Source organism: Takifugu flavidus, chromosome 7 (assembly GCF_003711565.1).
Source record: "Takifugu flavidus isolate HTHZ2018 chromosome 7, ASM371156v2, whole genome shotgun sequence".
NCBI lineage: Eukaryota > Metazoa > Chordata > Actinopteri > Tetraodontiformes > Tetraodontidae > Takifugu > Takifugu flavidus.
The window spans coordinates 10,864,651-10,887,777 of NC_079526.1; the positions used below are offsets into that span (position 1 = coordinate 10,864,651).

Below are 23,127 nucleotides of genomic sequence, written 5' to 3' on the forward strand. Positions count from 1 at the left end.
TGTAACTAAAACGTTTGAATTGAACAATTGGAAGATTATCACTTAATATTCATTATTCACAATTATTACACAAATGTAACAATTGTATTGGTTTGTTCAACAATATTATTACAAAATTGTAATATTTACTACATCCACTATATAAATATCAAAGACAAGTGTTTTACTTTTTATGTTCCTGAAACATTTTTTTTTTTTTTACAAAATAAATGTAATATATGCAAGAGATTTACTGTAATCATTTAAAAACTAATATTGGCAATACTTATAATGGGACCATAATTACAATAATTGTTAATATCAACATTATTATAACTTGCTTTACTGGAAATGAAAATAATAAATAAACAGCAAACTGTGTATTTTTTATTTATAAACCAACAGATCAAATTTAGTTAATGCACGACATATGATTTGTGTCAAATAAATAAAACATGGTTAAGTGTCTTTAATTTAATTTTTTTGATTTATTTTTTTCTTCCTCAAAGTGATTTTTTGTACAGAGTAGCTTATCTTAGCCTGGAATTTATTAAATATTTTTCATATTGTTGACTCGTTGACGTAACCTGCAGAAATTTGACAGAGAGCGCCCACCAGCGTTGAAAACGTGTACTACACTACTATTGCGTTCAGTCAATATTTAAAAAGGAGAAAATTTTTCACAGCTGAAATACAACTGGGAAGTAGTTTAAGTAGAGACATGCGTCAATTATGTTAAACCATGACCTTTATAAATGTATCTTGGTGGGTGATCTTAATGTTTATTTCGTGCTTCCCTTAGAACAGAAGCCCAGTAAAGTTACTGGCAGTAAAACCAGAATTAACTCTCATGACGGTGGATAAACAGTGATCCGTGCCAACATTTTAAATCTCATGATTCATTAAAAAAAAAAGTACTCAGCCATATAGTGTTAGTATTTTTGACCACCCTTTAATACGTAGTGTATTTTACATAATAAATATGCATTTGCTCATTAGATATTCTTAAACTTCTGTCTTTAGGAGTCATGTCTTGCTTCTATTCAATGCAGGATGCCGACCATGGAAGCACGGAGAGATTTGGGATCCTCAGCACGCACATGGAGGGTTTTCTCTGGATTGTATGTTTCCATGGGAAACATAGACGTGCACTGTGGTAGCAGCTTGATCGGCCCACGATGAAGCTGCAGCCGTACCGAAGAAGGACGGGGAATCTCTTACTATAAAAATTTATCCCGTGCTGTATTTAATGAAATATAAATATTATAGTTAAAAAATAAGAAAACATATACCTACTTCTCGCTTTTGAGGCCTTGGACGTCAGGATAAACTACTGTTGTCCGAATTGTCCACGTGCTCTTCTGTTGCTGGAGCAACCAGGCGGTTATATGAGAAAGCCAGCATTATCTGTAGAAGACAGTTTGAGTACTAACAACATTGGTAACATCACAACTCCTCCAAAAAGTGTTTTTATGGCCCTCCTCTGGTAGCAGGGAAATGATCTGAGTTATGAAGTGGTGAAAAGGCTGGAAGGTGTGACGATAAATCAATCATTGTTTGAGCACACCTTTTAATGAAGGTGAATTAGGTGAAATTAATTTTTTTTAATGAGAAATATTTTAAACCAGATGAGTGAATGTTACTAAAAAAAATCCATCAATAAAACAATGAAAACACAAATTTATTTTGAGGAGACACCAAACACGCAGAACCATGCCGCCACTTGAGGAGAAGCTGCCTGTTTTAACCCGATTCTCTCACCCTGCAATCAAACGGCTTATTTCTGTTAAATACCATTAGTAGTGCCAGCAGAGCCATCATCACCCCCATCATGATGTACAGGTTATCCGTCAGACCTCCGGCCCAGAGAGGGCCCAGGATGGTCGCCAGTCCTCCCACAGAGCGTCGCACTCCCTGACTGAGACCTGCAAATGAATGCGTGACAGCTTTGTCGGCATAAAGTGCATTTAGGATGGTCGCACGTATCCGCGATGCCTGGGTGAGCCGGATCCGGGCCGGGCACTTCCCATCCTCACCTTGTGTTTTCTCCGCAGTGACCTTGGAGAAGAGCGAGACCTGTGCCACCGCCACAAACGGCAAGCCCAAAACCTGCAGAAACACTCCGATGATGAACTCAGTCAGCATCCACGTGAAGTCACCTGCACAAACGAAAGCAGAAAAATCAATCAAGTATCCAACATGCCAACATATTTATATGGATGCAACCAGTTAGAGCCAACCAAAGCATGAGACTCAAACCTAAAGGCTTAGCCATGAAGATGAGGCACCAGATGCCAGAGACGTTACAGATTGCCAAGCCAATGGCCAGCACGACCCGCTCGGCCACGCGGCGGCTCAGCCAGCGCACAAACAGGAAGCCGGCGATCACCTCTATGCCGCAGAGGCAGTACATGATGCTGTTCTCCAGCTCCCCGTATCCAAAGAACTTCTGGGTGAGCGGAGTCACCATAGTCTGGAGAGGAGATAACAGCACGGAACCATTAACAGACGGCGTGCGTGACATCAGGCGTGACGGTTACATATCTGCGTCTCGACTGAACCTCCAGTGCCGTCTGATTGAAGAGTGTGATGAACTGGGCAGCCAGAAGCACGATCACCTCCTCTCTCAGGAACTCTACAGACAGTCAGACACTTTAGGTTTAATCTTGAATTTAGAGAAGTGTAAAATTATGAGGCCACGTGGCTGTCGCCCACCCACCTCGCGATGAGAAGAAACCAGGACCGGAAGATGTATAGGAGACTTGTGGCTTTGGGGAGGGCGGGGAGGTGTGATTCAACGATGCGTTTAAGGCCGTCTGGCTGTTGGCTGGTACAACAGAGCCATAGGAGCCCACCAGCTCCTGGGAGGTGATCAGCGGCTTTTCCTCGTCAGTGTCTTCTTCTTCTTCTTCTTCTCGGCCTTTGCCGTCCTCAGCATCTGTGCCACCGTGCAGAACCCTCTCTTTGACCTTTGCACTCTCTTGAAGCGGAAGGTCCCAGTACAGGAAGATCACGACCAGTTGAAGGAGAAACCACAGCACGCACATGAACAGCTGCCAAGGGGAAAGGAGAGTATTATCTGGACAAGGAAAAGGCCTCGAAAACCTGAAACATCATCACACCAAAGATATTTTATTCCTCACCCCTGGTGCCGTATATTTATTGACCACAAAGGGACCAAGGTGGAAGTCACACAGCCTTAAAAAGATGTTAAATGCTGGTCCTGTGATGAAGAGTAGATAAATATTTTGACCAACTTTAATTCAGAATTCCTAAAACGTGTTTGGAATGTGCCACTAGAGGGCAGCAAAGAGAAACTTTCATGTGGACACATCTTTTGACTAGTTTGACAAATATTACACACAAAAGGTTTACAGGAAGGATTAGTCAACAGAAATCAGCAGAGCACGCACCAATCAGAAGGCCAGCTTGTCGACATGCCATCACAGCAGCAAATACAGTGGCCCGGTCCTCGGGGGCAGTGCTTCTGGTCAAGAAGCCAAAGATGGACGAGCCCGCACCCGTGCCAATGCCTGCAGGAAAGACAAATAGGGCTCAGTTCCAGCAGTCATACAATGAGATTAAAACAGAGTGAATGTGAGACTTTTTTCCGTCACTCTATTTTGTAAACCTTGGTCATACTGTCAGAACAAGCAGAATTTTCAACATTTGCTATTATTATCCACACTAATTTACAATATCAACCAGAATTGTCAGAAAAGTCAGGTTTTTGTTCACATGAGTCACGATTCACGGCAACTAAACCGGTGACAACACTGGAGATAGGGGACAAATGCACCTTTCTACTCTGTTGAGTCACCATCAGACTTTCCAGTGTTGCACAAGAGGAACACTTTGCTTGCATTTACAATTGAAAACCTTTCTTAATATCACCAACTCACCTGCCACCAACCTGCTTGACAGCAAAAGCCACTTGGAGAAGCCCATAAAGTACATGAAATTACCTGCAGAGCAAAAAAAAAAGGAGACATGACTACTTATTCTACACAAATACAAAACACACCTTTTAAGACCAGAGTCTTACCTAGTATTTCAAAAAGGTTGGCAAATAAAATGATCTTCTTGGTAGTCCTGGTTCTGTCGGACCAGTGGCCAAAAATTGGTCCGGATAGGAGGCCACTAAAGCTGAATGCTGACAGGGCTAATCCCAGAAAGTAGGGAGGAGCCTCTAAAGTCTGCAAGTACCTCCATACTGTAGGCAATATTACAGCTGGAACACAGAAGAATATTAGTTTAGACAAAGATGCTCATCCTTGTTCTGATGTGCTTTCTGCTGCCATCTGGTGGTGAGTGTGCAACACTGAGTAGAAAGTGAGGTTGCTGTATCTGTTGAGTGAAGCAACAGAGCAGCTTCCAAGATTGCTAGAAGGTTTATTTCTCAGGCAGTTTGGTAAACGTGACTTATTTGGCCTTATCTAAATTAAATAAAAAACAGTCATACACTTGTTTAGTTAAAGGATTAAATAACTGTCACTGAGAGAACTATTTGATTCAGGTGTAAGACAGCATCTTATCAGCACCAACCAACTGTAGATGGATAAAGAAAACCAGTCTTTTTGGTTTCGAGTTCAAATCTGTAACTTAATATTGCAGATCTCATTGATGACTTGATGATTAAAGGTACTTTTCTAATGTCGTTAAAATACCTATGAAATAAGTAACATTCCTTTCAACAACAAAAGAGCAACATTGCATAAATACATAATAACCATCAATTTTTGTGATTTTTTGCCAATTCTATCTTTTTCATCCTAAAAAATGAAACCATGTCGCTGAACAAGTCAGTCAAAATGTGAATGGACAAGTCTTTAAAATGTCTGTCTGACTGAGCTGCACTAAACAATAGTTCATTTAGGGTCCCAGCAGAAGAGCTTTTCAATGAAGCCTTCAGTGTCTCAAATTAAGACACACATTTTAAAAAGGGGAAGTAAATGATATCATGTGAATGATATTAGATTTTTTCCCCCTGCTCATATATTTTAACTCAATCACCTGAGTTCACTTCCAAGAAGAGACTGTGCTCTTTAAAAGTGTCTGTCCTGCTTTAAAATCTCATTTTTCAGTAATCAGGGTTTGGAGGGATTAATTGATCCAAACTAACCATCACCAATCACTAAATCGGTGAGTTGTGTGATGACAATGAGGAAAACTCTGCCTTTATTTGGTCTGTGACCCACTGGTGGCTACAGCTTCACATAGAAGTCAATGCTGAACACGACGACCTTTACTCTAATTAAATCTCACCATATTCCACGCCGCTTAGCAGAAAAATCAGACCGATGGTAAAGAACGTCAGCTTTCTCTTCTTCTGATCATCCATTTCGCTCCAATCGTCCTTCGTTCACGTCTAAACTGGAGACGAACTTCATGGTTCTTGCGCGCACACGTCCAGCCGGGATCCTCTGCGGAACGCTGACATAATCTCGACTGCGGCGTCTCCAATTAAAACGGACCGCGCGGACGCGACACCAAACCGCGACAGGTTCGAAATACCCCCAGTGATTTTCCAGCTCCCCGCAGCCAGTGTGCGTGAGCAGGTCTGCCCAGAGAACTCCCTGCCAAGGTATGCGGGACTGGAACCTCTAACCTGTTTTCAGATTTCACACGACTGGGAGATGCGCAGCGCCTCTGGGTGACGTCACTTCCTGGAAGCGATGCTCACCTTTGGGAGTAAAACGTGTCTGTGAGATTCACGACTTTTATTGCTATTCATAGAATATACAAGGCCAAAATGTATTATATGGAACATTTTTGTAGATGAAACTGCAGCAACTTGTTATACTTTTTTTTCTACCGTCGGAGATTAAATTTTAAATCACAATTTTTAAAAGAATTGAAATTTGAATGGTATGAAAAACAGATCAGAAAAATGGGATTTTCCTTAATGTGTTCCTGTTATATGTGTTAAAGAGCATTCAGGACATCATTTTAAGCATTCTTCAAAATTGTGTCAACAAAAAGCAGGTTTATCAGTCGATGCAAATCAATGACAACAAATTATAAAACCTTTCAGGACTTTTTGCAACTGTCTTTCTTAGTGAATCTATTGATGAATTGAGTAAATGTCAGGTCAGTCCAGTGAAAATAGATGTGAGGTGCTGCGCTCGTACTATTCATCACTACTTAAGCTATAAATTCTCCATTTCTCTTGTAGAGTCCAGAAACTCAATTTTGAATTTATTTACAGGAGCTACTGACACATTCCAAACATTGCAAGCTGTAAATCATCACTGGAACCCAAGTTGTTCTGTGACCATTAACTTGTAGTGATTGATATTTTTGCCCCACCTTTGGAATACAGGCTGTTTGTGCAAACTATGTCATTTGTTTGGAGAGTTCCTTGCCATCCTGTGACATTCATTAAATCCATTAAATCTGGGTTGCACAAAGAAGCTGCCTGGTAGGCAGTAATTCAATTTTGTAACGAGCATCCAGTTGTAGCTTGCTGCAATCCGATAAAGTGAGTTTCAGCCTCTGAAAGCAATTTCTACAAGCTGGGAGACATTTTTCTGCTACAAATTCCAGCCTATTTAAATGTTTCTTCAGGTTGTTGGTTCTAGAACTAGTTTTCTTGTTCATCCTTATCTCAAATAAGACAATTTCTTATTTTAAGCAAATATAAAAATGAGCAATTATAATAAGCAAATATAAAAATTGAAATTCCTCAAAAGGCTGGAAAAATGCGCTGTGGCAGTTTACTCCAGACTTTATAGGCCAAATGTTTTCCCATCACACATGGTGTGATTAGAGCCGACCTTGAAGCTCTGAAGGTTGTTGGGATCACCCCGCAGCCTCATGAGGAGCCCGATGTAAGAAACGTAAGCAGAGCTGAAATGAAGATGCAAAATATCTGCCGAGGGGGTGAAAGGTCAACCCACTGATGCTTCTTCATTAGATTGGATACAGGAGTTACCTCTAGCTCTTCCACTTAATAAACCTACTCTAAAACTTGCATTTCAAGCCAAATATATCTTGCTTCATTTCAATACAGGACGCCTGGATGATCAACACCCACCTGGATGCTCATCCTTCTGCTGATGTGCCTTCTGCTGCCCTCTGGTGGTAATGAAGAAGCATCAGTGAGTGTACTTGTATTCGACGCTCTTCCTACTGACGGGCTCGTGCGGTCCTGCTGGCTGCTCTGTTGTGGCTCTGACGGGGCAATTTGGGATGAGGAGCTTGGGCCTCCAGCGTCTCCTCTGTCCCCATTTGTAGGAGAACGGGGGATCAAGTCACGAAGACTTTTCTGGGAGACTGAGACGACTCCATTCACCTAATATCCAAACATGGTAAATGTCCTTATGAGAGGGCAGCCAAATGATCCACATCCTGAGGAGCAAATCTACACCATAACAGACAGATGGGCTTCATTCCAATCACAAATAATGTTCTATAAAAAGCAAAGGTTCCTATTCTTTTATACTTGAAGTAAAAAAAAAAAATAAAAAAAAAAATTGAATTTAAATAACAAGCTTAAGCAGTGAAGTGCAGCCCTGGAACTATTTTTCTTTTATTAAGATATAATTTATTCTTTTCTAGAGTCCAGAAACCCAATTTTGAAACTGTTTACATATTGTAGGAGCTGCTGACACATTACATTACAAACATCACAAGCTATAAATCAGCACTGTAACAAGTTTTTCTGCCACCATTGACCTAGTGATTGATATTTTGGAATACAGGCTGTTCATGCAAACTATGTCATTTGTCTACAAGTCATTTGGAGAGTTCCTGCCCATCCTGTGACATTCATTACATTCCAGTAAATCTGGGTTGCCCACAGAAGCTATCTGATAGACTGTAATTCAAGTTTGCACCAAGCAACCAGCTGCAGCTTGCTGCAATCCAAGAAAGTGAGTTTCAGCCTGAAGAATGCTGAGTGAAAGCAATTTCCACGCTGTGAGAAGTTTTTTTGTGCTGCAAATGATGACTTATGTTTCTTTGGGTTGTTGCTTTTAGACTTTTTTTTTTTTTTTTAAATCCTTAATCTCAAAAATTTTAAAGAAAACCTGTTATTTTAAGTACCATTTTAATACTTAAAGAAATACAAAATTGAAAAGGAGTGTTTAAAAAAATATTTATTTACAGTAGTCCATTTCCTCAAAAGGCTGGAAAAACTAAACGTTTTTAATCAGCCATGTATCCTGTATGAGCTGTGGCAGTTTACTGCAGACTTGTGGTCAAAAGTTTTCCCATCAGAAGGTCAAGCGTTGGGTGAGTAGAGTTGGGGCTTAGAAGGCCAGTTTCTTCATGAGAAGGTAGACTCTGGAGTCCACCTCGAAACCGTGAAGGTTGTTGGCATCACCCTGCAGCCTCATGAGGAGGCCGCCGTAAGAAATGTAAGCAGAGCTAAAATGAAAAAGACGCATAACAGCTGTCAGGAAAATCCCAGCTAATGCATTCTGTGGTTGCATACTGTATTCCGCTAGTTACTCACAGACGGGTGGCTGCTTCTGTGGACGTCTCATCGCCCTCTATCTTGTAAACCTTCCCATACATCACATAATCAAACTGGTCAGCTCTGGAAACGTGAACAGCAGAAAGACAAGCATAAAGTTACTTGCTTGAATCATTCCACAAATGTCATTATGTAAAAAGATGGTTCACCTCGATGGTCGATCATCTGTAGGGTTGTACTCTCCATCATCAGGCGTTCCATCTTCATATAATGTGCTGGCAATTACCAGTCTGAATTTATCACCTTAATCAATAGAACACTAATAAATAACTTAATTCATGGAGGGTTTCTTTGTTCCAATAATTTATCACCAAGAAGGAAACCTAAATATATTAAATACAATATATAAGATGTTATTAACTGCAAATTAAGATAAGTTTCATCTTAAGAAATGTACACAAATAAGAGGTAGCCTACCGAGATCAACTGGATATATCTGAATATTTACGTCCAAGATGAGGTCCATCTTAAAGGATTCACTTTCACAATGTAGACGAGACACTGGTGGGGGAAATCAACTGACATTTAGTTAATGTAAAAGAAATGACTAACCTAAATGCCACAGTTTGTGCGCACTAAATGAATATATAAAAGGAAAGACCTTTGGCTTGGCAGAATATTGTCCATACATATTATAATTGAGATTATGTATAATTGTAATATGGTACCATTTTTTCCCCCATTATTAATCATCCCAACTATCAAGTGAGAGGCGATTAGGAAAAAATGCATTTAACTGCTAGCTAAATGTATATTTTTCATTCAACACACCTCTGTCAAACTTTTTGCCATCAGGATCGATATCTTTTACATCGAAGATATCCTCAAACAGAATTCCAGCCATCCTTGACTTCCTCTAAGACCTTGGAGATGGGCGAAAGGATGAGTTTAAAAGGTAAAACAAAAAAGTGACATGAAAAACTAACATTCTGACTCCATTCAAATGGATTCAACTAACTGTAGGGAATGTGTGATTTGCAGCCAAACATCAGTTTAAAAAAACAAAACACTTAGCTACGAAGAAATAAACGGTTTATTTATTTCAATTAATGAGGTTATTTTGCAAAGAAAATATTGCTGGGTAGGCGGCGTGTTCTGTTTTATCACTAGCCTAAACAATCGTTGCAGAGTTAAGATCACATTGTATTCACCTAAACCTAGACTATAATTTATTTATTTTTTAAAATCAACATTTTTATGTGATACGTTAATTATCTTTACAAACGATTCTCTCACAACAATAAATTCAGTAGTCAGGCTAGCCGCTAACTTTAGCTTGTATCCAAATCAAATGCTGCCATACCTCAAACGGGATTTGTTTTTTTGTTTTGTACCGTGCACACACAAGGGTCTCGCTTACGGGTTCCGTTTATGGAATTTTGAATGAATTCTTTTATATAGCTAACAGAAACAAAACATTATTCTTTACTAAAGAAATGGACTAAACCGCCAGGAACAACGTGCTTAACCTTTGACAGCAAAACTGCTTCCGGCCGAAAATGAAAACGCGTCATTAAACAATCTGAGGTCTAAAGGACAGATCCACAAAAATGTTTCTGCTGCATTGATTTCAAAATATTGAGGAATAAATTTAGAATCTAACTTTGTAACGTGTCTCTCTAAATATGTTGATTTAATACGAGGTGAATGGAAAAAACAAAAATAATTTGCCAAAGTTAACGACGCGCCAAAGCATTTCTTTACGACACTTAGCACCACTTTTCGGTCTTCATTCCCAACCGTGTGGTTGCTAAGGTGTTACAGCGTCCTTTGGTTGCTAACTAATGGTTAGTTGTTTAATATGAGTGGACCGACGGGTTTAAATCTCGCCGTAAAACGAGGGTAAACGTTTAAATTCCGAACGAACACGACAGAGAGATGTACACTGATTTCACAAGCTATATCATGCTTGAATAAGGTAAGAAAATATAAACCAAATTAAATTTCTCTCACTAAGTTAGCTTGTTTGTTAGCATTGGTAGGTTATTTGGTTATGCGCTTGCCACAGTTAAACTACCCTAAATATCAATTGAATGCTATAATGACAACATTTTAAAACCACAATAGCAGTTTTCGATAACTTTAAAGGGCAGGTATTTATGAGCTGTAGCTTGTTGTTGATGTAGCGTGGTTTATCATAGAGCTAATGACGTAGAAACAATTGGTATTTAAACGTGCTTTTCCATAACTACTACCTAAGCCTTATAAATTAAAACCATTTAGAGAATCAAACACCCGAATTTCTTTTTATCATAGCAAACAATTTTTGTGAATAAGTCTAACGTGGCATCAATAAACATTATTTCTATGGATGTCCAGCTGATTGCTTTTATTGCTATGCCTGCAGTTAAATGCTGTTGTAATGGAAGCTCTACTGATTCTGAGTAATTCAAGCTTATATAGGTGCCGATATCATAAATGGCTTTCTTTGCAGAAAGTTGGAAGACATAATTAGTCTTAAATGAGCTGAAATTTACTTACTGATAATAGCTTGAACTGTCATCACTATATTGGAGTACTGGAGCCACACTTAATATAAAAACCAAAAACTTTGTTTTTTCAGATTGAATGCATTCAAATGAGTGCCAGGGAGGCAACCACAATGGGAGATATTTTGGCCGCTGAGGCCAATATTCTTGGGATGATAAAGGAGGTAAATTCAATTTTAAAATGCATTCTCTTAAAAAAACTTTTTAAAAAATTACAATTTACAATTGTGCTTTTTCTGCAAAAGTTAACCACGTAGCTTGTCTTGTGTTTGTGTTAGTATCTTAAGTTTGAGGAGTTTGATGAGACCGTTCACATTTTTGAAAAAGAGTGCAAGAACAAAGGAAAGCTTGTTTCAAAACCTCAGGGAAGTGCTTTCAGAGACTCAAAGTCTCACACCATTCAGGTAAATAATGCCCTTTGGATCCAGTTTGTTTTGGACACCTAATAATGTTTGATAAGGCTGAGCAGCAATTTATGATGGATGTCACAATTAATTTTAATAATTTAATTTTACATATTTGGGTTGCATTCTGAGAACCTTTTATTGTCAGTTCTTGATTATCAACTTATTCCCCCTTATTCACACTTTTGTAGAAGAACTTCATTGAGTGTTTTGATGATGGAGACCACAAAGTCTTCTATGAACTGTGGGCAGACAGTATCCCGCCTGAGGTCATGGATACAGACGCTGAGGCTTTGAGCTTGGAGTTTGACCTCCACATTCACTTCACCATCTATCCATGGAGGAGTCATCTTGCCACATACGTATGGACATCGATCTCTTCACTATTTTAATGCATGTATTTGATTTTGTAGCCCTGCGTTTTTAGGTTATTTCTTACAATCCCGTTGACTTTAGAACATTATGTGTTATTTACGCGAATCACCACTAAGCGGTGCTAAAGGCATTTATCCTTTGGGTTGTTGTGCTTTCTCTTTTGGTAAATAATCCTCTCCAGTATTGACAAAGTGTCATAGTCATGGTGACACGCACGCAAGGGTGATGGTTTAAGTAACTGCTGTCCTATTTTTTTAAAAGTGAAGACAGTTTTTACATAACAAGCTTTGCTGAGAGTTTTTTGATGACTAATAAACCTATTTGCTGGCAAATGCATAATGCCTGTCCAGGACCAGGCTGAACTGGAAGAGAGGAGGCACTCATTCAAGCAATACCTGGAGACTCGTGGCACAGTCCTGAGCCAGCACACAAAGTTCCTGCCTTACTATGCTTTGCCTTTCATTTCCAATCCGAGCATCCACCCTTCCTTCAAAACCCTTTTCCAGGTCTGGCACTTTGTCTCATTGAATGTCACAGTTTATTATATTTGCATTGTTCCTGACAGTTTTTCTCATGAACCTGACCTTCGTGTAGGATTCCTGGGCTTTGCAGTTGAAAGATAAACTTAAACAGTTCCTGTCAGCAACACTGAAGCCATCCAACACTCCAAGGCTCCTGAATTTATATGTATCCTTTATATTGTGACCTTTGCACATAAGTAATTACAAATGACACAGGCCGACATTAGAAGTGTGTTTTCCAAGTCTTTGATATACCGGTACTCCCTTTCTACCTTTTAAATCAACCTTTTGATTGTTTGGGTGTTGTCCCACAAAATTCCTTTTGGATTGCAAATGACAGTGTTCAGAACCAGAAAACCACTTTGTAGACTCACCAATGGTCACAAATGTCTCGACTGCAACTGAAAATCAGTTGTTGGGCAAACACAACTAAATCAAGAGAGCAATGATAATAAAGAGGGGTGAGATTTATCATTATTTTGTGATGCATATTTCAATCTAAAAAGTAAAATATTCCTGCAAATAATTATTCGCACTGTTTTCATGATTTAAATATATTTATATGCCTAAACACATCCTCCTTCATTTACATACATATGAGACTGCACATGCTTGAATGACTCATGCAAACTCTTGAAATTCCGACAAATTGTGAAACAAATGGTGTTGCTTTTACTGGAAACCCAGTTCAGCTTCTCAATAAACATATACCAGCTGGGCAGACCAGGAGCAAATTACATTGTTGTGTGAACACAAAGGAAAAGGTTATAAAACTAATATGACACTGAGAGAACATGTCATTGCAGATGGCTCTGGCTGCTCACATCTTATCCACTGAAAGGTTGGTTTACCCACCCAAAACGCTTCATCGCTCTCATGTTAAAACGCCTTTCATTGATCACATGTCAGAACTCAAATCTCTTAACGGGACAAAAGAGAATATGGTAATCTCAAACAAATGGTTTCTTTGGGGATTTTACAAAGGCAAACAGGATGTGTCAAACAATTTGTGTTTGTCTTATATGCTTTCACCCTTTTGCAAATAACGTAGCTTTTGAGGAGGACAAAGAGACACGGAAACATATGCAACACAAATGTTTGCACTTAAGTACTACTGCATATTCTTTAACAGGTATCATTCAGAAGGAGGCAGGACAGAGTACAAATGGTAATTATCCCTTAAATAATGATCCTTCTTTCGTCAGTGTACTGTATATCTATCAGATTTTCTTTATTTCATCTTAAAACATCATAAAACCATTCAGATATTCATAATAGTTAACCATTACCTTTTATATAGAGTAATCTGTTTAATAATTAAGCTTTAAAATAATCATACTGTCAGATTTCTAACCTTTCAGCGAGTTAGGAAAATGTTCAATCCAGGGCCTATTTCCCCCTATAGGAACTTATAACCATTGCACTGCTGGTTATGAAACATCTACCGTTTATCTGGAATCATCAATCATCATCAATCGGGATTTTTTACAGGCATCATCTTGTGTGTTTGTGTATCTGCACAGAGGTTTTACAGCAGTTACAACTTCAGCTCATGGAATCAGAACGCCGCAATGCTGATTATGTGCAGAGGTTTCAAAAGATGCAGGCCGACTACTGCAACCTGACAGAAACCACAGCAGAGCTGGTTGATGCTCTGGAAGCCACCATCAGCGGAAAGACGGTGGGTTTCAAACAGTGTTTCCGCTCCCTGACATTATACATGTAGAACGAATTGTCCTTCTTTTCCATATTCTTACACCCATTCTTAGATTATTTGTGTATCAAAGCTCTGGGCCTGCTGTGCATTTACAGATCTCTCCTGAGTACATACAGAGCGTGTACGTGCAGCTGTTCAGCAGCCAGATGAGGCAGAGCACTGACTTCACCAGGCCTGGCACTGTGAGCATCTTTCTCTTCTCTCCTCACCCACTACAACAAATTCACTAACAAACCCATCCATTGTTGACAAAATCTGAAAGTGTTGAGACATGGGCCACATTCATAGTGTCATAAAAGACATTTGAAATGGAAACCTGTAGGAACAGGCCTTACAAACCTGAAGAATCACACTTGCTGTCAGTGACATTCATAGTGATGCTGGACTCTGCAACATCTTGCTTCTCTCTGTCCTGAGTTGATCAACCTTCTCTGTGTGCTTTGTTTTTTGTGCACCATGCTCTTGTCCAAAAAGGGATATTACACTATAAGTCCCTATGATGATGGCTATGTAAGTTTCATTTTTCATCTTTACCTCTTGAGCTTGCACCCACTTCTTTATTTCTCTACTGTTCCCAAGTGGAGTTGTATGAGGCAGTTCATGCTGCAGATGTGGGTGTGGATGTGCGTTTTAGACTCAATATAAACTCTCCAGTTGAGTTGAACTCTGTAAAGCGTAACTAGACATGAGATCCTCATACAACTTTACTTTGAATGTCTGTCTTTGTGCAGCTGAAACAGGAGGAACAAAGCGTCTTAAATTACTAGGAAATCAAAAATTGAAAACACTAATTTGAATTCCCTGATGTTTCCAAAGCAGTTTGATTGTAGCATTGGAGATTTTTTACACACCAAAGCAAAGATCTCACACAGCTCCTGCTGAAGGAGCCTGGAATCTCCAGCCAAAGCCCTTTTCAAAACCTCAAAAACAATATAATATGAAGGCCACAGATCTAACAAATGCATGGTTGGTTCATACAAACCTGCACTCTGTCAGACGAGAGAGCAGAATTACAATGACCTACTAACTGCATGGGCAATGCTTCCAAAACTGCACTCTACTACCAGTAGGGATTGAGCATGTCTCACCAGCATGACATTTGCATGTCCAAAAGGAAAGGTTATCCACTCATCTGCACCCACTAACTGTACTACAAGCACGACAAAAGACCAACCAAGTGGGTGCCATTTTCCATACTGAGCCTAAATTTATGTTAAATATGTTTTGTTGTTGTTAATCTGCTTTACAGGCATCCTCAATGCTGCGAGCGTCCATTACATCACAGTAAGTCTTCAGTTTTCCAGTGTCATGATTAAGAACGGTCCATATCTGTCTTCAGTCCTTGTTTTGATCTCAGTAGATCTAAGGAGGTTCCCATGCTGCCTTCCCTGGACTATGAGAAGGTGAAGAAGGACTTGATCGAAGGCCGAGACAGACTCAAGTCCCTGCTTCTTCAAGCGTTGCGTTGGGTGTGTCTTTATATTCCTGCCACCTTACTTTCTCTATTTCTTATACTTACAAGTTGTCTGGGCTAATTATTTTTTTAGAGACTCACTCGTTCACTTCCTGGAGAACAAAGAGACACGGTGCTTCAAGCTTACATCAACAATGATCTGCTGGAGTGTCACAGTGCTAAACAGGTGGGATCATACGGCTGCAGCCTTGTCTGCTAGTTGATTCAGATTTACTGTTGGCAGAAAGTCATTAAACAGCAATTCAATTTGTTATACTTATTTTTAAAAATAAATTGAGGTTTCGTGGAAACAGCACTGTAATCGAAGCCCTGATCAGTTAAAGCTGACACTCCATTGTTTGCATCATAGGGTGCGTTTTTACTCTTCCTTGATGGAGCTTTTAACAAGAGGCTTCTGTGCTTTTGCTGTTTTACTAGAAGCGTAAATGATCTTCACACCTGAGCCCCATGTCTTTGTATTTACCACAATGTTGTAGCTCTCCTCTTTATGACACTGTAAAGAGCCACATTCCTAGTGGAAAAATAAATCCTTCTTTAAATTATAGTCTTCACAAAAGGTTTAGTGTTTTTCAGCAAGGGTACAATTTTAATGTCAGCCAGCATTCCGATTCTTTGTCCTCTCAAAAGGATTTGATTCTGGATTTAATTCAGGGTAATTGTTGATGAACTTCTCTTTGTTCCATTGAGGGCTTCACTTCTCTTACAATCTAAATCCCTGAGAAATGTTAAAACTTTATTTGAACTCTTTCATAGAAAACGGTGCTTCATCTGATGGCATCAGACAATGAGATCATTCGCCATAACATGGCTCGTCTCATCAACGCATTTGCTTCCCTTGCAGAAGGTAACTCTGTCACTGATGGTTAGACATTGTTATTTCTTTGTGTATTAACATTGCGTCTACGTAATATGGAAAACATACTACTTTATAGTTGAACAATAGCCCTGATATAGTTTGTTTTCTTTCTTTAAGAAACTGACAATAGTGGACGGTATTTGAAGTAGTCATGGCAGTTTCATCACACATCCATGTTGTGTTGACACTTCCAGGTCGAGCATACCTCTCCCAAATCCCCATTCTTCTGAAACTACTGACAGACACACTCAAGACAGAGGAAAAAGACTCCCCAACGAGAGAGATTGTGCTTATGGCCCTGCAGAAACTCAGCCTCAGGTCAACTTCCTGTGGTCCTTCTATTTCAGTTACTCAGTATTCTTTTATAATTGCTTTGTTTGTTCTGGAATCATCACTGTGATTTTATGTGGTCTTAATAGGCATGTGAAGAATAGAAAAAAATGCTAAAGGTAATTCATTTTGTGACAGGAGGAGTCAGCAAACTGCCATGATAGAAGATGATCTGATCAGCTGGTTGGTGGATGAGCTGCAGCACTCAGACTTCCTCAATGACAACACCCTCATATATTCTACAGCTCTGCTTATGAACTTGTGTCTAAGGACAAAAGGTACAGGCAGGATATGTGTGTGTGTGTGTGTGTGTGTGTGTGTGTGTGTGTGTGTGTGTGTGTTTTAGTTTGGTCCAGTCATACTGACTGCTGTTTTACACAGGGAAATGGAAGTGTGCGGAGAACGCCAAGCATGTGCTGAAGGTCCTTACTGATCTCCTCGGACACGAGAACCACCAGGTGTCTCACACAACTGCCTGCACTTGTCAAGCTGTCTACTAATATGATGTGCTGGACAGAGCCCACTTATTATTCCCATGTTTGTGTGACTTTGTCCTCAGATATGGCCGTATGTCAATGGAGCCCTGTACAATATCCTGTATATTCCCTCCGTGAGACAGGAAGCCAAAGAAATGGTGAGATGACAAAAACAACTTCACCTGCATGGAGGAAACAGACACTCTTTGTTTTGGCTCCAGCCAAAAATATTCATCTGGTTTGTCATGACTGATGCAGCTTGTACAGGAGGGGAAAAGAGAAATATGGGCCTGGGTCCATCCTGTGTGATAAACATTGTCTCAGCGCTGATAAAAATAGTAAAAATGACGGTCAAGCAACTGTCAAGGTTGATGAAAATGCTTTGCTGTATTATATCTATATCTTCATTTTGTGAACGTCACGTTTGCGGTGAATTGATAAAGATTTGTCTGCGTAAACATCTTTACCAACATTTTGTCACCAGCTATTACGCTCACCTTTCCACCAATTGACGGCCGGAGTCGCTCTAATGAGTTTCTTTATTGTCACTGGCCAAAAATCACAGAAAACTCTTTTTCCCCAGAGTGTCGAGGAGATTCTCTGCTGCTACAGCAAGGACAGGAACCCCCACCACAACAGACAGATCAAGTTCATCATCGATCAGCTCAACTCAGGTCAGTAAACTCAAATTCCCTTTTATGACACCTTTATTGTATACACATCTTTCCTGCTGTACAGAAGACTTTTAGGAATACTTCTTATTCCTCATTATCTGCTTGCTTGTGTTGATTTTTGCCTCCCCTGATGCAGCTCAAGTGCAAGGACCAGAGTCAGATAATGAAGTAGAAGAGGAGTATGCTGTAAGTCCTGAAATTACTAGACAAAGATTGTTTTACGGATCATGTTACATAACCATGTGAAAATAATTACCACGGGTAGTTGTGTATAAGGCTGTAAACACAAACACAGATCATCAAATAAGATAAACGAAGAATGAGAGCAAGAGGAGAGGTAGCGGGTAACAAAACCATGAATTTGACACCTGTTCCAAACATGTAGATCTCACGATGACACAGATAATTGGTGAGTCCCACCTGTGTGTGCGTGCGAGCTTACGTGCGTTTCGGGAGGGGTTTGGATCTGGCAGGTATTACTGTATATCTGTGGGAAAGTGGGTTATCGAGATAAGAGGTGTGTTTGAATTTGAAATGGTCAAAATCTCTGAGGGTTTTTTTTAACACATTTCAGTCAGACTTTGTAATGGTGTGTTTTAGATGTATGACTCCATCATGGAGATATTTGATTGCAAAAAAACACCAGCTCTTGAGTTCATTCATCCCTAAGTTATTTCTGACACACATGGAATGAGGAAATTAGGAATAAACCTCCTTGGTAAAGGTTAGGGACAGCACTGGAATAGCAAGTAGCAAAGCTGGAGATCATGGACCAGATGGATTGTGGTGTGGTTACCACTGCCACATCACCATCCAGAGACCATGATGTTTGGAGCTGAGAATACCAGCTGGGGAGAGAGACAACACTGTGGTTTCACCTGCAGATACCATGGTGCTGATATGAAAGGTCACTGACGTATGCAGTAGTTATAGTATGATGGAAAGTACTGATGAATCGTGACCTTTATCTTAAACAACTTGGATGAATCTCACCTGAGTTACTGTTTTGTGACAGGAGGATTTAATGGATACATACGCTGACACAGATGAAACCCTTCAGCCAGAACCAAGAGAGCTCTCTGGGGAGAGTCTGCTGACGACTGAGTACCTGGGTGTAAGAGCAAACATGTGACTCTCACTTACCCTATGCTAATTAAACACTGACCTTTACTTGAAGCAGTATGTATACATACCTTTTATGCTGTTGTTGGATATGTGTTCATGGTCCACAAGAAAGACCATGTGTTTTTTAACCTGTCAGGGAAGCACAAAAAGGAAAGAGAAATACAGCCCTGCAACGGAGAGGTTTGCCTTTCGGAACTATTTTATATGGGGTACTTTGTTTGATTCCCCAGATTATGACCAACGTGACAAAGTGGAGGAGGAAGTCGACCCCTCTGCCGCAGCCAGACGTTGACGAGACTTTGCAACGTCCGGTCACACCGAGCTCTCAGAGGAACGTCCATGGAACGTGGGTTACATGCCCACGTCCACAATGTCATATTGTGTTAGATGTTTTTGATTTCTCCACCTTGTGTATTAAACCCCTGAACAATGTTGGTGCCATGAAGTTTGCCTGCCTCGCTTGTTCATACAAGATCAAGCAGCAGCCGGACGGGACTGAAACAAAACCACATCATACTGAAATACACTGCAGACATGAAGGGAAATAACAATTTTGAGTGAACAAGGGACTATCAAGTGTTATTCAATTTCTTGCTCTTGTTTCTTGTATCTTTTTAAAATACCAATGCAATTTGAAAGTGTGAATAGAAAGTGTTTGTGGTGAGAGGTGTGAATTCACTTTGCGTCATTTACAGGAATTATCAGTCTGGCTGTCGAGAAGACGAGGGTAACAAGGACAGGGAATACCTTTCAAGTAAACCAAAGACCGAGGGAGGAAATGTTCCTCTTTCCAGATACGACTCTCGACCTCCTACACGCTGTGGCAGCCGAGCCAGCGCCGAGCGTAATGGATACCGCAACTTTGAAAGGTGCTTGACACAAACCTTGCACTGGTGCCTTTGTCCAATATTCTCTTACAACAACTGAAGACTATTGAGTATTGAGTGGGATATTGACCAGACTGCAGCACGTGTGCAGAGGGGAGCGAACATACCGGCCAGTGTGAAAGCGTGTCTGTGGAGACAGCCCTGGCTCGGGGCCGTGAGTCGTGCCGACCAGTGACTCAGCATCTCCAAGCTGCTCTGCGAGTCTGTGACATGCGTTTAAAAGAGCAGTGCCCACAAAGAGGCCCATTCAATCCAACTCGCACTGATTGTCCTTTGAAATCCCAGGGGAACTTGACTCCTGAAGCCTGAGTAATGGGTCCCAGAAGCCTCTTGTGTTATCTGTTCTACTGCGTCTTCCAGGAGCACAAAATGTTCACACACTACTGATATCAGCAGCTTCATTTTAGCTTTTTTTTTTGTTTTGTTTTTTTAACTCGAAGCAGCATTCAGGAGAGGACAATAGGTGAGCAGGTGAATCTGAGCAGAACGAGGTCATTTATTGAGACCACACACTTTGGGTTTTTTTAGTCTTCAAGCATAAAAGAAGAATAGGAAACTCTGAGTTTTATAGAAGATTATTTGTGAGTGGAATGAAGCCCACCCCTCTGTTATGGTGTAGAGTTGCTCCTCAGGATGTGGATCATTTGGCTGCTCTCTGATAAGGACATTGACCATGTTTGGGTATTAGGTGAATGGAGTCGTCTCAGTCTCCCAGAAAAGTCTTCCCAAAGGCAGTTGTGCTGCACAGCAGAGTTTTCATGAGTCAACACGATGAGGGATCAACTCTCTGTATCATTTTTAATGCTTCATACTCTTTTCCCTTCTTTTGTTAGTGTTGATGGCATCTCTGCATTTGTAAGTCGCGACATGATCATCCGTACGCCTCTCACGACTGCCGACAGGGGAGACGCTCGAGGCCTGAGCCCATCCCCCCGGTTTTCCCCGTCAGAGCCACATCGGAGCAGCCGGCCGGGCTCCACGAGCTCCTCAGAAGGAGGACACTCGAGTACAAGTAAGCATATTTTCATGTTTTCAGGGAAATACTCTGAAATTGCTGAGATGTGAGCAGAAAAACAGAAACATTTTATAGAATTAAGTATGACAAAACAACTGTGAAGCAGCCAGGATATCAACCATCATTTCAGTTCTACCTCTTTGCGCTCTCACCTGTTTACCTCCTGATGTGTTGTAAATAAGCTGTTTGTGTTGTACTTTACCGGTTCCTTTTTCATTTTATATTAGGCAACAATATAGTGCATCGAGTCCCAAATTCAAAAACATCTTCTGAATATGGGAAACTTTTTCTGGTTGCTGTTTCTTTTGTTTAACAATACAGCATAATTCACCAGAACTCTCCACCAGAACCACATATCCCCATGCCCTCCATCTTAATGTTAAAAGCCCGAGACATTAGAAGAAATATGGGCTGATCAGTGGCTGCTCTGCTCTTTACTCCAGAGATAAAATCAGCACACGCTCACTGATGCTTCTTTATTAGATTGGATACAGAAGTTACCTCCAGCTCTTCCGCTGAATAAACTAACCCTAAAACTTAACAGTTCAAGCCAAAATCTGGAGCCAGGTGGAATGTGACAAGGTGAAACATGTTAGGGGACGCGCTAACGCACACTGCAGCACACCCGTGTCCTCATATCTCACACACAGTCCACTGACATCATTTGAAACTGCAGCTGAGAGATGTTAGATGTTGATAATACATCTGTCTGTCTCTCCTTTTATTGCTCTGGCAAATGTCAGACACCAGCTCACCATGGAGCGACTAACTGCAGCTTCAAGGCTTATTCACATACATTCACAAATCAATTGTTGCTTCCAACTGCTAGCTCTTTGTTCTCCCTCAGCTTCTGCAGACTTTCAAGCTTTATTGTTCTGAAATATTCCTGCTTGTTGGACTTAGGCAGCTCCAGAACATGTTGGAATAGGTTCACTTTCAGGCCTGCTTTTAGGAAACGTGCGTTGTGAGTGACAGAGATGATCTCCTGGCTGAAGAATGGATGGAAAATGCTTCTTTTTTTTTTAGCCGACCACCTACCCGGCCAACGGAAAGGCTGCGTTTTTCACTACCTGACAGCGCACGTTGAGAGATCCCCATTGTGTCAGATAAAGTGGAGGAAGTAGATTAGTTTGTCAAACAACTGCCATGCTGGAGGGATCGCTTCTAAACTGGAAATCCATCATATCCGAGAGCCACAAACGTACTTTTCCAAAACATGTACTTGTATTTTTAGTCATGGCAGGATGAACTGTGAAATGTGAGCTCACGTTGTGTGCACACCTCAGCAAGTAAGAAACGTCCACATGTCCTGATGTGGAAGACATCTGTGGACATCATAATGACTTCATTTATGTTCATTTATTCATATTAAACAAATGTATTTACACCCCCAGCTGACCCACCTCTCGTTTCTTCTTTCGTGTTTCCTTTCAGGCAGCTATTCACAGAGGCGGTGAAGAGATGGTCTGTCAACATGGACCCCCGACCCCCCCCTCACAGGGGTGTTTCTTGTGCTTCCTGTAACATCATCCCCTCAGGTTGTGATCAGGGTCATTGCAACAGAGATTATTAAGCATCAGCCGGAGGAGGAGGACGAGGAGGGCTCTAAACAATGTGGAGGATTGTGGTGGCACATTCTCCTCCTCCTTCCGCTCCAGTCCAGAACTTTTGTAACGTGAGGTCAGAGACAAATCCAACCTGTTGCCAGGTTTCACACAACACGCGCGGCACAATTTATGCATAACCTTGAATTCAGCGGCGGGCGGGACGTCGGCTGATAAGGTTGGCGACACATACCGGCTTAAACACGTCGCTCCAGCTGTCATGACAGGAGCAGGACTGAAGAGGTTGGAAATGTCCCCGAATCTGAATATTTGCTGAAGCCTGTTGATTTGTGCTAATTTATATGTAAACAATGGCAAACTCCGCAAAGACCTGTTTGACCCTTTTTTCATAATTTATTTAAAAAAACAAAACAATGAAGGACATTTTTTTTATCGTAAAAAGTTTTTATTACAAATGTCTTTTAAGTTATGTACTGTGTATACTCATTCCAGCATGCCTGTTAAATTCTGTGTACTTTATCCTTTGAGTGCTCTAAATTCTTGAACGTTAGGGAAACGATCATCAGTCTGCTCCGGTTACAACCATTCCTCAGCAAACGGTGATCCGGAAGGCACGTCTGGAATCTCAACACCTATACAATTACAATTTCTAAAATTAAAAAAAAAAACACTATTGATTGTATATCACGCCAGCTCTGCTGCTTTTTGCGTGTAGCTTCAGTGCATTTATGTGCATTTAAATAAATATATGGCATCAACTA

The 23,127-nt window shown here is 40.5% G+C and overlaps 3 protein-coding genes and 1 long non-coding RNA gene across 12 annotated transcripts; 2 read left to right on the forward strand and 2 right to left on the reverse strand.

Annotated features, from left to right (window-relative positions):
• Positions 1 to 911: 911 nt before the first annotated feature.
• On the reverse strand, positions 912 to 5,578 carry mfsd8l1 (major facilitator superfamily domain containing 8-like 1). 4 transcript variants are annotated; one of them, XM_057038160.1, is made up of 12 exons: positions 5,245 to 5,578; positions 4,025 to 4,210; positions 3,882 to 3,944; positions 3,393 to 3,512; positions 3,123 to 3,202; positions 2,699 to 3,032; positions 2,541 to 2,614; positions 2,239 to 2,452; positions 2,016 to 2,138; positions 1,774 to 1,904; positions 1,278 to 1,386; positions 912 to 1,163 (listed from the first exon to the last, which is right to left on the reverse strand). In XM_057038160.1, exons 1-11 carry the CDS (start codon positions 5,318 to 5,320, stop codon positions 1,300 to 1,302), a joined length of 1,488 nt encoding a protein of 495 aa, XP_056894140.1. In that variant the 5' UTR covers positions 5,321 to 5,578; the 3' UTR covers positions 912 to 1,163; positions 1,278 to 1,299. The 4 variants fall into 4 exon arrangements, with proteins under 4 accessions (XP_056894140.1, XP_056894141.1, XP_056894143.1 ...); XM_057038161.1 differs by having other exon boundaries at positions 912 to 1,199; XM_057038163.1 differs by having other exon boundaries at positions 1,272 to 1,386.
• Positions 5,570 to 8,739, forward strand: LOC130528598 (uncharacterized). 2 transcript variants are annotated; one of them, XR_008951337.1, is made up of 3 exons: positions 5,570 to 5,683; positions 6,992 to 7,079; positions 7,216 to 8,739. It is a non-coding gene; the product is annotated as an uncharacterized LOC130528598 (long non-coding RNA). The 2 variants fall into 2 exon arrangements; XR_008951336.1 differs by having other exon boundaries at positions 6,992 to 8,739.
• On the reverse strand, positions 8,061 to 9,949 carry polr2h (RNA polymerase II, I and III subunit H). Its single transcript, XM_057038164.1, has 6 exons — positions 9,762 to 9,949; positions 9,230 to 9,321; positions 8,876 to 8,959; positions 8,608 to 8,701; positions 8,438 to 8,521; positions 8,061 to 8,349 (listed from the first exon to the last, which is right to left on the reverse strand). Exons 2-6 carry the CDS (start codon positions 9,300 to 9,302, stop codon positions 8,232 to 8,234), a joined length of 453 nt encoding a protein of 150 aa, XP_056894144.1. The 5' UTR covers positions 9,303 to 9,321; positions 9,762 to 9,949; the 3' UTR covers positions 8,061 to 8,231.
• On the forward strand, positions 9,272 to 23,127 carry LOC130528595 (lisH domain-containing protein ARMC9). 5 transcript variants are annotated; one of them, XM_057038155.1, is made up of 25 exons: positions 9,272 to 9,353; positions 11,022 to 11,111; positions 11,226 to 11,351; positions 11,543 to 11,713; positions 12,077 to 12,232; positions 12,321 to 12,413; positions 13,391 to 13,415; positions 13,771 to 13,928; positions 14,060 to 14,146; positions 14,439 to 14,474; positions 15,214 to 15,248; positions 15,322 to 15,433; positions 15,512 to 15,604; positions 16,192 to 16,282; positions 16,489 to 16,612; positions 16,763 to 16,902; positions 17,006 to 17,082; positions 17,184 to 17,258; positions 17,684 to 17,774; positions 17,911 to 17,960; positions 18,790 to 18,888; positions 19,130 to 19,245; positions 19,595 to 19,768; positions 20,620 to 20,798; positions 22,236 to 23,127. In XM_057038155.1, the coding sequence occupies exons 2-25, from the start codon at positions 11,037 to 11,039 to the stop codon at positions 22,256 to 22,258; spliced, it is 2,406 nt and encodes an 801-aa protein (XP_056894135.1). In that variant the 5' UTR covers positions 9,272 to 9,353; positions 11,022 to 11,036; the 3' UTR covers positions 22,259 to 23,127. The 5 variants fall into 5 exon arrangements, with proteins under 5 accessions (XP_056894135.1, XP_056894134.1, XP_056894136.1 ...); XM_057038154.1 differs by lacking the exon at positions 9,272 to 9,353 and adding an exon at positions 10,193 to 10,376; XM_057038156.1 differs by lacking the exon at positions 9,272 to 9,353 and adding an exon at positions 10,193 to 10,376 and having other exon boundaries at positions 15,325 to 15,433.

What these genes read in the sequence shown, in the direction of transcription:
- mfsd8l1 (XM_057038160.1), bottom strand. Translation starts at nt 5,320, where the DNA reads ATGGATGATCAGAAGAAGAGAAAGCTGACGTTCTTTACCATCGGTCTG. An exon ending in GCTAAGCGGCGTGGAATATG is followed by an intron (nt 4,211 to 5,244) that starts GTGAGATTTAAT and finishes TCTGTGTTCCAG; the next exon opens with CTGTAATATTGCCTACAGTA. An exon ending in GTCAAGCAGGTTGGTGGCAG is followed by an intron (nt 3,513 to 3,881) that starts GTGAGTTGGTGA and finishes TCTTTCCTGCAG; the next exon opens with GCATTGGCACGGGTGCGGGC.
- polr2h (XM_057038164.1), bottom strand. Translation starts at nt 9,302, where the DNA reads ATGGCTGGAATTCTGTTTGAGGATATCTTCGATGTAAAAGATATCGAT. An exon ending in TGGCAAAAAGTTTGACAGAG is followed by an intron (nt 8,960 to 9,229) that starts GTGTGTTGAATG and finishes TTCCCCCACCAG; the next exon opens with TGTCTCGTCTACATTGTGAA. An exon ending in ACAGATGATCGACCATCGAG is followed by an intron (nt 8,522 to 8,607) that starts GTGAACCATCTT and finishes TCACGTTTCCAG; the next exon opens with AGCTGACCAGTTTGATTATG.
- LOC130528595 (XM_057038155.1), top strand. Translation starts at nt 11,037, where the DNA reads ATGAGTGCCAGGGAGGCAACCACAATGGGAGATATTTTGGCCGCTGAG. An exon ending in ACTTCACCAGGCCTGGCACT is followed by an intron (nt 14,147 to 14,438) that starts GTGAGCATCTTT and finishes TTGTCCAAAAAG; the next exon opens with GGATATTACACTATAAGTCC. An exon ending in TGACGACTGAGTACCTGGGT is followed by an intron (nt 18,889 to 19,129) that starts GTAAGAGCAAAC and finishes TTGATTCCCCAG; the next exon opens with ATTATGACCAACGTGACAAA.